The sequence below is a fragment of the Falco rusticolus genome, chromosome 1 (assembly GCF_015220075.1).
Source record: "Falco rusticolus isolate bFalRus1 chromosome 1, bFalRus1.pri, whole genome shotgun sequence".
Taxonomy (NCBI): domain Eukaryota; kingdom Metazoa; phylum Chordata; class Aves; order Falconiformes; family Falconidae; genus Falco; species Falco rusticolus.
Window position 1 is genome coordinate 31,697,450 of NC_051187.1, and position 11,750 is coordinate 31,709,199.

At 38.0% G+C, this 11,750-nt stretch overlaps 2 protein-coding genes across 8 annotated transcripts in view; one reads left to right on the top strand and one right to left on the bottom strand.

Annotated features, from left to right (window-relative positions):
- Window positions 1–6,424, top strand: part of KNTC1 (kinetochore associated 1) — a 41,471-nt gene extending 35,047 nt beyond the window's left edge. For all 6 annotated transcript variants that reach the window (XM_037375487.1, XM_037375489.1, XM_037375488.1 and 3 more), the window contains exons 56-64: window positions 59–154; window positions 1,017–1,073; window positions 1,523–1,577; window positions 1,657–1,720; window positions 2,793–2,922; window positions 3,972–4,061; window positions 4,613–4,758; window positions 5,594–5,684; window positions 5,901–6,424. In XM_037375487.1, the coding sequence (XP_037231384.1) occupies window positions 59–154; window positions 1,017–1,073; window positions 1,523–1,577; window positions 1,657–1,720; window positions 2,793–2,922; window positions 3,972–4,061; window positions 4,613–4,758; window positions 5,594–5,684; window positions 5,901–5,948 (777 nt within the window). In that variant the 3' untranslated portion in view covers window positions 5,949–6,424. The remainder of the gene's footprint in view (window positions 1–58; window positions 155–1,016; window positions 1,074–1,522; window positions 1,578–1,656; window positions 1,721–2,792; window positions 2,923–3,971; window positions 4,062–4,612; window positions 4,759–5,593; window positions 5,685–5,900) is intronic.
- Window positions 6,425–7,434: 1,010 nt separating this feature from the next.
- Window positions 7,435–11,680, bottom strand: VPS29 (VPS29 retromer complex component). Of its 2 annotated transcripts, XM_037375527.1 has the most exons (5): window positions 11,551–11,677; window positions 10,991–11,002; window positions 8,788–8,979; window positions 8,098–8,333; window positions 7,435–7,797 (listed from the first exon to the last, which is right to left on the bottom strand). In XM_037375527.1, exons 1-5 carry the CDS (start codon window positions 11,551–11,553, stop codon window positions 7,680–7,682), a joined length of 561 nt encoding a protein of 186 aa, XP_037231424.1. In that variant the 5' UTR covers window positions 11,554–11,677; the 3' UTR covers window positions 7,435–7,679. The 2 variants fall into 2 exon arrangements, with proteins under 2 accessions (XP_037231424.1, XP_037231426.1); XM_037375529.1 differs by lacking the exon at window positions 10,991–11,002 and having other exon boundaries at window positions 11,551–11,680.
- Between the last annotated feature and the right edge of the window lie 70 nt (window positions 11,681–11,750).

Here is an 11,750-nt window from a genome sequence, read left to right on the forward strand (position 1 = left end):
ATAAATGTTGGAAGATCATGAAGGAATATTAAAATACAGTGTCTTTGCTCTCCTTCAGGCTGTTAGACTGGTGACAGAACTTAGTCTAGAATACAAAGTATATGATTCCCAACTGTGGAATGGGCTTCTACAGAAACTCCTTGGTTTCAATATGGTAAGAAATTTTTAAGTATGAATTTCTGCAGCGAGATGAGAAAAAGGCTTTCTTTGTCCACTGATTTCTAAAGAATGGGACAGCTACATCACCTATAAACTTACTGTGAGCAATTGTTGATAATTTACGTGGTTACTTTGGGGTCCGAGATACTGATGAAACTTTTAGAAATTTGTGATTTAGCAGTAATGCTTGAGAATTTTGATCTTAAACATTTCTAGTTTTATTTTTTTAAAGGCACAAAGCCTTTCAGATGGCAAGAGTAAATCCTACAATAATTTTGAAAATTTTTCATGTTATTGTAATTTTACAATGTAATATGCATATTTTTGTGTGCAAATATATACACATATGCACAGACTGTGCATGTATGTGTATACATGTACACACACACACAAATATTACCCCTAAAATGTATGTATTATGATAGTAATCCTGATTTTTGACATTCAGAATCTTAATTACCTCTGATTGTCAAACTTCATGTAATGTTGCTACAGCCTAAGGTGGAAAAAGATGTTGTATCAGGAGCTGGTATTAAAGCTAGTTTTAATCTAATGAGATTTAGGTACTAATAGCAAAGAAGGTGGGATCATAAATTTTTCAGCACCAGTTGTATTAAGACTTCCAGAAATCTTGAGTATTTGTTGAAACAACCATATGCTGCTACTGCTTTTGATAATTTAATTTATTGAACTATAAATCATATTTCCACATGCATCAGTTATTCCTCTCAAAGGAACATCAGTACCTTTAGCAACTGTAAGTTTGCATCCTGCAGACAACAAGTGTAATGTACTTCTGCAGATTATTGCCAAATATTCAAAAACACTATAGTATTTTATAATGATTTTTTTTCCAGATTCAATACCTAAGAAGAGTTTTGATAGCAATTACTGGGATTCATTCATTATGGGAGGTAAGAAAATATTCTCCAGCTCCTAATCTTTTTCTTCACTTAACAGGAATTTAGCATCATATTTATTTGTGTATGTGAATGGCAGCCATCTGCACCATGAAGTGTTACACATTAAAAGATTCTTTTTGATTTTTTTATCATAATGCAGTATGCAAATGAGTATTGCTATTAATCACTGAAATAGCATATTTTGCACTTGTGGCTCCTTCAGTAAACACTTATTTAGAGTGTTTTGTAAACTTAGAAAGAATGATTTTGCCATCAGTCAAAACATGGCTAAATCTTAAAACTATGAGATGAAGAAAGCAATGTTAGGGAATAATTCATCCAGGATAAAAAGAAAAATTGACAGGTTTCTTCCACCTACAGTAGGTCAGGACGTCTGTGTTTACAAGTACACTTAATTACAACTGTATTTGGCTATTACTTTAAATCTTTGTTGTCAACAGATTCCCAACTTCAGTCGAGCTTGGCGAAGTGTTATTCTGTCACCATCTCTCACAGGTAGGGTTGTTACTATACAAGCATGATAGCTAATAACTTGATTATGTATTTACTTTATCATCTCTTTTTTATTAATTAGCTTCATGTCCACCAAGTCCTAAACAGTTAGAGGAATGTTGCCAGTGTTTTGTGATTCTGCTCAGGTAAGTAGGTGGAACATCCTGCATTTATATTAGTTTGAGTGGGAATGCCTGTTTGTAATTTCTCATCCAGCAACCTGCCCTGGAACATGTAGGGGAGCTCTGAAAACTGGGGAACCTGAGGCATGAGGAATAACCTTTTGCTGCTTGTGGGAAGGACAGAATTATACATACCCGAGCAAGAAATTCTGTGCTTGCCCAGACTGTTGACAAACATGCTGTTTACTCAGTACCCCTGGCTGTTGAAACTGTACTGGGAACTGCTCTCTGAATTGGGAACTGCTTTCTGAACTGGGACTCAGCAGCACAGACTGCCAAAACCCGATATATCCGGACAGTCACTGTCCCTATGAGGGGTGTCTTTTCCTGTCCTGACTTTTTTAAAGGACTCATGGTCAAGCCTAAAAGTCCAGTTAATATCTTTCTTAGCCCAAAATATAGCACGTTTCCTAAAACATTAACATAGAGTCTAAGAGTGAAAGAATTTATTTTCCTACAAAGAATAAATCTGATATGGCAAAAATCTAATAGCTGCATATTTATAAATGTGGGTAACCTATGGTATTAATGTTCCAAAACATTCTGTACATAAACCATTTTGTTTTGCATTGGCTTTACTATGTAAAAAAGCACAATAAATCATTATCTTATTCACCACGTGCTCTGACTTGCTCACAAGAAGAACCAGAGCTCAGAGAGCCTGACTTGAACCAAAAGTTAGTTAGGAAATACCAGAAAGGGATCCAGCTGAAGAATGTGCCTACACTACTGTGCATGTACACATGTACAAAAGCCTTACTCTGGACAGGTGGACAACATTTCCCCCCAAAATAAGGCCTTGGGTGTTTAAAAAGAGAGGCTGAAGATGGGATTTTTTTCAAACTAGAAAATGGTCATGCACTTGTATTCTGTGACACTTCAAGTCACGCAGCTTGGCTGTTTCTGAAAATAAGATGAGGTCAAAATGTATTGTTCTATCTGGCCTAAAAATCTCCATGCTGTTCTGTTGACAGTAGTAAGCCATCTAGTTATATATATCGTAGCCAAGATCTTCACTCCTAATCTTCTTCTGAAGGTGTCCTGTTCTGGCTGACTTGGATGTCATTGGAATAGCTAAACAATATGCACAGCTGGACCTTCCAGCTTTTACTTTGGGGTGCCTGATGCTGATTCCTGAGTCTGAGAAGCGAGAGCAGCAAATTCAGGTAAGTTTTTTGTTCTGTCTGTGCAAGGGAAATGTCTTTAAGCATGTTATGTTCAACACAGGCTGCAAGAGATGGTAACTTATAATACCAACTTATTTAAATATGTCACTGCTGACAGCTGTTCAGCATTTCTCACCCACAAAGGCTATTGCTCTGTTGCTCTGAGTTTGTCCTTCTGAAAGGGATCATGTGAACCCTTCCTTTTTCTTTTCTTTTTTTTTTTTAAAAAAGCAAAACCAGCTGGCTTCAAGTCATCCCCAGTAGCTTTGTCATATGACTTTGCCTTTTATGAATTTGAGGATATTTTGTGCGTTCCCACCCATTAAACTGATGGGAAAGAAAAATCAACAAAACCCAAGCCATAGCCATATACCTGCCAGAGCAGCGTGAAATTGATGATAATGTATATAATTGCTAAGGAGCACCCAGTGGTCTAGTTTCACAGCAGATTGTAGGAAAAGTACTGAATCCTACTTTAGAAAAAGTGTTGAAAAAACAAAAAGTGGTGAAACCTCCTGACTTCTTAGAAAGATGCTTGATATGCATCACAAGTTCTAATGTAAACCTTTTGCTGTAAAGCTATAGCCTCACTATTCATGTATCTTAAGTTTCCTTTCTCTTCTCATTTGCTTCCAGAAATTTATACTCAGCATTGTTCTCCCAGAAGAAGCATTATAGGCTGTTCCCATATTTGTCATGAGCAAACTGGCACTAGTAAAAGCATCTTAAATTCTTAGACTGCCAGTCACTGAAGTTAAGCTCAGAAAAATTTTCCCAAATTGCAGCATTAGTGTAAGACATTCAGCCTTCTGGCAATGAGTCAAAAAAAATCTCTTAATAACTACAACAAAATACCCTTTTGAGAGTTAAAAGGAATGAGTACTACTCTTTCAGTCAAACACCACAGATCCTGGTTTGATAATTTAATGTTTGTACCTAGAATTTAAAATATTAATTGTTCCTTAATAAATTAAATATTTGCTCTGAAGGGAGAGTTTCTACTTTCATCATTCACAGAATATTAACATTTTGTAACTTATTTTTGCAAGGGTTTCTTATCAACGTGTAACACAGAAGCTGTGCTGCAACAAATAGATGAACATATGAACACTGGAGAAGTAGTAGTGTTTGCTTCTCAGGTAAATAAATAAAACTTATTTCACTTGCCTTTGACTTAGAAGCATTTTTGATAGGTAAGTGTACACAAAACCTTTTTTATTCTCTCCCCTGATCTTGCCAAGCATTGACACAATGCACACATGTAAAATATAGCAACATTTGCAGGGATTTTTGCATTTTTTATTCATGCTATGCAACTAGAAAACCTTTTTGTATACACACACAGTGCTGTGTTATAGGCTGCCCCTATGTGCGGGACAGCATTGTTTGCAGCAGTACTACTTCATTTTTCTAAATGGATGTTTTAAGCTAAAAGGCCAAAGGGCTTATGAAACTGCACTCTCTCTTGCCTTGCTCTGGGTTGCCTTTCTAAGGGCAAGTTTCTTAACTCATTCCCCTATCTGAATCTGAGATTAGCCTTCATAAAATCTACCATTTTGTAGTAATAAAAATAAAAATCCTGCTGTATGGTAAGTCCAGTAAGAAAACTTGGAGCTCTTTCTCTTCAAAAGTAAAATTTCTTATGTTTACAGTATTAATACTTTTCCATTACTAAAATTTAAATCTGTAGATCAGATCTTTGGTTTTGGACAGTATCATAAAGGAGAAGCTATATGAAAAATTCTTGAAAACTAAGTATTTTCCACTGTTGAAGCAACAACTGATGAATACTCACCGAATCAAAGAACTGGTGGATTATTTTGCAAAAAAAGACTGGTAAGTTAATAAAAGGTAAAACAGCTGATGCATTACTGATAGTAATTACAGAAATTTAGTATCTTCTTTATTTTATTTTCATTTATTTGAAGTCATGGAGATTTTCTAGTACTTAAGTCTCCATGAATATTTTTAGTATTGCTATGTTAAATAAATAAAATAAAAATCCCACCTCACTACTTTGTATACTTAGGATAGAGTTTTACAGTGTTATTCAAGCCAAAGTAACAGCTTGTTGAGCCTGCACTGGCAAGCCGATCAAATGCAATTAAAATAGAAGTAACCTGACCAAAAAAGGAAACATTTAATTGCTTCACTATACTTTCAGATGTATTCAGCTTAGTGGCATCATAGACTCATAGCTTTGGCAATAAGAATGCTGAAGAAATAAATGAACTGCCTATACTCAAGGGTTAGGAATTGGTGGGTTTGCCACTAAGCTTTTCAAGAGCTACAAATACCCTTTATTTTCCACGTAAATAAAAAAAGGGTGTTGCTGCTGAAGCTACCTGCCAGGCAGTTGTGCACTTTCATTTCAGACCCCAAATACTTGGTATTGCAAGTCACTTTGTTACCAGTTATCCTGCAGTCAAAATATACATATATTTATATCAATAAATAACCATTTAAATTCTAGTATGTATTGGTTTTATTAACAGCCACAGGTTAAATGCTAGGCTTGTCGTGTTTTCCTCTACTGGGAAATGATAGGACCCATCCAGTTTAAAAAATGTGGGCTCATACTTTATTTTTCCGCTTCAGTGTATATAGTCTAAATTCTTGGCTTTATAGAGAGCTTAAGTTGACAAAGTTGATAAACTTTTGCCTCCTACAGCATTGATGATGCAACAGCCCTAATTCAAGAATATCAAGAGAAGTGTGGAAATCCTACTCTGGCAGACATACCATCATCTGATCTTCTGCAGGTAAAACAAACCACTTTTGTACCTCAGGCAGTATTTTCTCCTTTTTTTTCTAAACTAAGACTCACTTAATTTTAGCAAAAATATTTGTTAGCAGAGTTACTAATTCAAATAATTCATTTCACTTAAACAAAATCTGTGTCATGCTAAGCCCTGTACTTTTACAGGTCTTAGATTATATCCCATTTTCCTAAGCCCTATTATTCTTGTACCTTCCAGATGTATCTGAATGGATCAGAGGAGATGGGCGTACTGGAACTGCCGTAGATAAAGTCTTGATTTACCCTTTTCTTTTCTCCCTCTACTGGCAAATGACAGCTGTGCATTGAGAATGCTCATAATGGTGAAAAAAACTCAATGTTCATTTACCAAAAGTTACCCTGAGCTTTCCACTTTAACTGTTCTAGGCTGCTTCTTCTCCATACTCTATCCTTATTGAAACAGCTTAGATTTACAGCAGAACTTCCTGTTTCTGTTCAACAGTAATGTTCATATTTAGCACTTTGATTTTAGGAAGGATTAAAGTTTAAGTCTGCTGTCAGGATCACTCCAAGATTTCAATCACACAGACATAACCTTGCATATTGTGATAACCTTTTTAAAAAACTGTTAAGTGGTGTACTTCATGTAAAATAACCTTTCTAGACAAACTGTAATTTTAACAAATGAACAGACTTATGTATCAATTCTGGCCTGACAGTATTCTATAAAACTTCTTAATAATAAAGTTGTTGGTAAATTTATGTTCCACCCAGTCACTAACCTTCCTTGAATAATGCATGTCAAGGTTTTCTTTGCAACTTTGTTCTTTCTGTGTGTCTGCAGCAGGATAAAGCAAGAGGCATGTGTTTGCATGAAGGAGCACTTAGCCAGAGCTTCCCGAGATAGCAGGCTGAAATGCTTGGGCTTTTTCTAAGGTAAAGCAGGGTTTTTTTTGTGTAGAAATAAGTTATTTAGTCAGCTTATGACACAGAAGTAAGGGTTCTAGCTGTTCCCTTAAGTTCTATGGAAAACAGTTAAACTCAAACCCTCATGACAAATACTGCACAGCTGCTTACATGGATATTGCACTGGAAAGTCATAATATAAAGGCCAACATCTGCAAAGGAAACAGGCCACCATTCTAAATGTTATTCAGTAGGAAAAAAAAAAAACAAACCTTTTTTTATTGGAAAGTTAGTAGTTAGGAGAAAGGGGAGCTGTTAAAATACATTCAGTTCCCTGCAGAGTCATGAGAACAGGAGAGCCACAACGTCCAGTCTTCTTGAACAACCAGTGTTTTAGTCTTCAGTAGCAGTATGAATGTCATATGGAATTACATTATTTAAAACCTCTATACATGGAGCAAAGTGTATATGCACAGGTAGTGTCAGATGTAAGCCGTAAATAAAATAAAAGCCTCTCTTCACTTTGTACAGATTTAATGAGACCATAATTTATTAAAGCACAGTGGTATTTGAAACTGCTTTGATTATAAAAAGACTGAAATTAACTTTCCCCAGTGAAATTACTACTGGCAGTTATGAGTTAATTGTAGTATTATCAGAATCTATCAATCCTTTTTATTAATTGGGAATGTTAAATTGAGAAAATTAAGTATCGGCTGGATTCTGAAGCAAATGTAACATGGCCCCAGAGCCTCAATGTTTTTGGTAAAGCCCTTTGGTGACTGACTTCTAAACTAGAGCATCAGGCATTTTAAAAGCAACTACAACTGCTGCACTTATTCCCAACAACAGTTCATAAAGCTTAGTTTTTCTATGAAGTGGAGTTTATTACAACATTAAGGAACAGTATTTAAACAGTTATTTTAATGGAATATTTTACAAATCAATTCATACAGAGAAAAGCAAACACAATGTTGTTTCAGAGTTATTACCAATAAGCTACATTGTTAAGCTGTTAGCGAGTAAGTGTAGTACTGTAAACTAGCAATCAAGTATTGCAACTTGCAGTTCAGAATGAGATGGTAAAAATACCACACAAGCAAGAATATTTTTAAGATTTTTTGTACTCAATTCTTTCTACTTTCACATCATCTCCAATTAGTTGATAGACATATGTAACTACTGTAGAAGCCTGGATATCCATCAGCACAAATGAAGGAATGATGTTGCTGGGAAGAGAGGAAAAAAAATCATATTAATTATGTGTATATAATCATCTTAGCAGTGTATCACCACTACTTAACAGAAATCACTCTAAGAAAAATGGATATGAATTTTGTAAGCATAATACCTCAGATCTGGAGCTTTAAGTATTTCACTCTCATCTGTTTCAGTGAAGGAGCTTTAGCAATTACTATCAACCCCTCCTCTCCCCAACATTTACAATGCAAATATTAACCTTCATGAGTTTTGTAGCTCAGTTTTGTTATCAAGAACATCCCCAGAGATACTTCCCATACTTCACTTACTTCTCTAAGGCATGATAGGCTCCCGTAGCTGATCCTGGATTGATATAGAACTTGTTTTCATGTTCAAATGCCTCAAATTTATGTGTATGTCCTGAAATAAGGATGTCCACATCAAATTGCCTTTGTAGCAGTGCCAGGCTGGCCATGTCACCCCAAGGAATAACCTGATGGCCATGAATCAGCCCGATTTTGAACTGTCCAACAGTTACAACTTTCTGTTCAGGATAATTCAGGTTCTAAAAATAATGATAAAAATCCAAACACAGATTAGATGTACAGATTTATACTTAAAACAACTCTGCAACACCAAGAGAGAGGGGAAAGCTTATGGAAATACTCAATGTAATCGGTGCTACTGCTACAACATGGGAGCCTGAAAGCTGGTTTTATGAACACTGGGGAGAACGTGGTAGGATGCAAGGAACTTCAAAGATCTACCAACAGCAGGTCCTGTTTGCCAGAGTCCTAGACATAGCCAAGTGCACAACTTTCATTCATACTGACGACAGATGAGACCTTGCTATGCAATTCACACTGCTGACTGTAACCCCAACTCTTTTGTCCACTTGCTTTCCACATGCTCTTAGTATTCTATAACCTCTGTTTGCCCACTTCTTGAATTAAAAATCGCCCAAATGTCCTCTTATTTCAAAGACACACAAAAAATGTCATTATCAAAAAGGATAGTACCTCATCGAAGTCCCCTCTGACAACATGAACATCCCCAGCCAGAGTCTTGAGGTAGTCATAAGTGTCCTTGGTGCAGAGGTTTCCTGTGCAAAGGATGTGTTGGATCTTTCCTGGAACCAGCAGTTTTTTGAATTTGGCTGGGAGGCTGTTGCATCGATGTGGAATGTGAAGATCTCCCAGTACTAACACCAACTTAACAGGTGTCATGACAGGAAAGAAAGACCATTACAGATACTTATTAAGACAAGAATCATCGGCAAGCAGAAAGCATTGCAATGTTTTCTTCAGTTTCGTAACTTTGCATTTTGATGTAAAAGCTACTAAAATAAGAATGAAATGGTGATGGAACATGGCTATATTGAGGGAAAACAAGGGCCCTTACTAACAGAACATCAGCCAGAAGGAGGCCTTACAAACACAAGTCTACAGATATTTTTTTTTATTTTGTTGCTGAAAGCCCTTGTGAGATATGCAGAACCAAAATGTGTTACTACTTGATGTATTTTACCCAAATTTGGGAACTACCATAAACTATCCCACTTTTTTACCCCCTCCTTAGACAGCCAAAAAAAAAAAAAAGGACATCTCAAGCATACATTCTCAGGCACAGACTTGGCTAACCTGTGGCCATTTCCCTTTAAAACTCTTCAAGTTTCTTTCTAATTTAATTAATTTCTGTTTTCTTCCTTATATATATATATATCTCTATCTCTATCTAAAAAAAAAAAACAACAGCAAATTTGCAAAATGTGTTAATAGCTGACCAGAATAGGAAGGTTGTTCAGAGTCCATGTTGTAGGAATCACTGAACAACAGAGTAAGACTAACAGTTTAAAAAACAAACAAAATAAAAAAAAAAAAACCCACAGGGCACTGCAGAGAAGATAAGCCAGACTACTGCACACCACGTGTTCCTATTACCACTTCTAAATATTCATCATTTCAGTACAATAGATGGCAAGGAGAATACAAATGTAACGAGGGCTTCAAAATTAAGGATTCTGATGAAGTTAAGACCATAGTTTAATACCACAGGCTTTAAATCTGCAAATAAATAAGTGCAAGCAACATAGGAATAAATTAATTATGCAAAAAGGGCATGAAAAGCTCTACAAAGCATGGAATGTTATGCCACTATACTGTAAAAACACTGGATCTAGAGACAGTCCTCCCTGTTAACTTGATTAATAACTCCATATTAAAGAGAGTTTACCTTCCAACCATAATGCTTTGTTAGTAAGACAGATCCTAAAATGACAGCCATGAGATGCATTTGTAAAAGGCACAGCCCAGATATATAAGCAGTAGTAACTATGTTAAGAAATTATCTTTTTTAATATTTGGTTTTTATGGTTTTAAGCTATGCAGCTATCTTCATGCTAACAGTCATCAAAAAAGGCAGAGGGAACTTGAGTGGCTTTTTTGTTTTTGGGATGGGGTTGGGTGGGGTTTTTTTAGATTAAGAACATCTCAGTGCCATCATCAAAGCCATGCATCTTTGGAGAACAGATGGTTGAAAGTATTGGTAAAGCAATACAAGAATTTTTAAATCAATGAGCTACCAATTTAAAACTAACCCAGAAGAGAGGGGAAAAAAAATCCAAAAGACACATTTTTGATGGTCTTTCAAGAGTTCCCAGTGACAAATACCCTTACTAGCATCAGTCTAGAGATGACATACTTGAATGCAAGTAAAAGATGGGTGACAGGTGATTTTGATTATTTAAGTAATTTTGATTATTAGTGGCAATGGATAGGTTCTCTTACTGACACTTAAGGGACTTCGACATGCAATGCCAGTTATGTACTTAAAATTTTATTAAACATTACTGCCACTGCAAAGATAACCCCACTGAAGTCAGCAGAGCATGTGCATTCGACAAGACCTCGTCCTTTGCTGACAAACTGGCAGGCCTCATATTTTCCCCCAAATCACATTTGAGCTTCCATTAATTAAACTCTGCAAGCTGCAATAACAAAAACTAAAAGCACTGAAGTGTGTTTAATAGTCACAGGTCTCTGCAACATGAAACAGTGGCAAAGTATATTACAACATCTGGTTTTTACTAGGAATTTAGGGGCCATTTTGAGCACGGCTTGAACAGCAGCCCCTACTTATATACCATGTGACATTTGTATCATATAGTGACATTAACAAGCCCTTACCACCAGTGTTAGCAACAGCCAAGAGGAGTAAACTTACTCTGTGCCCAGCCTTATTGGAATGAAGAAGTTGATTGCAGACAGGAGGGAATGAAAAACAGGGTGAAACATGATCAATGTTAAACAAAAGAAAGCAACAGAAAAGAAAATATAGCCAAATGAATAGGCAAATCATAATTATTGTTGATGTTATGAAAGAAGCGTTAAAAAATAAAACAGAATTAAATTAAAAACGGGCTCCTGCGCGCAGTCGCCGGCGGCAGCCCCCCAGCACGGCCTCCTCGCCGCGGCGGGCCCTCAGGGGGGCTTCACCGCCTCAGGGGGGCTTCACCGCCTCAGGGGGGCCTCGCCCCCTCGGCGCCCCCCTCCCGCCCCTCCGGCTACCTCAGCCCGGTACCAGACGCGTTTCTGGCCAGACACCATTCCCCGAGCGCACGCCCGGCACCACCGCGCAGGGCCGGGACCCGCCCGGCCGCCACACCGCACCGCGGGGCACTCCGCTGGCCCGGAGGACGCGAGGCTGGGGCCGGCCGGCGCCGCGCTGCGAGCCCGGCGGGGAGAGGGCCCTGGGGGTGGGGGCTGGGCGCCCCCGCCGCTCACCATCCTGCTCGGCGCCGCGCTCCCTCACACCAGCCGCTGCGGCCCCACCCGGAAGCCAGGCCGGCGCCAGCCACCCGCTACGGCGGCTCCGAAGGGCCAAGCCAGCCCGAAACGCGTTTCTCGGCGGCCGCCACCCGTAGCTACATCCGGGGCTCTGAGGAGGGAGAGTGGGCACCTCCCCTCGCCCGCAGGGAGCGCGT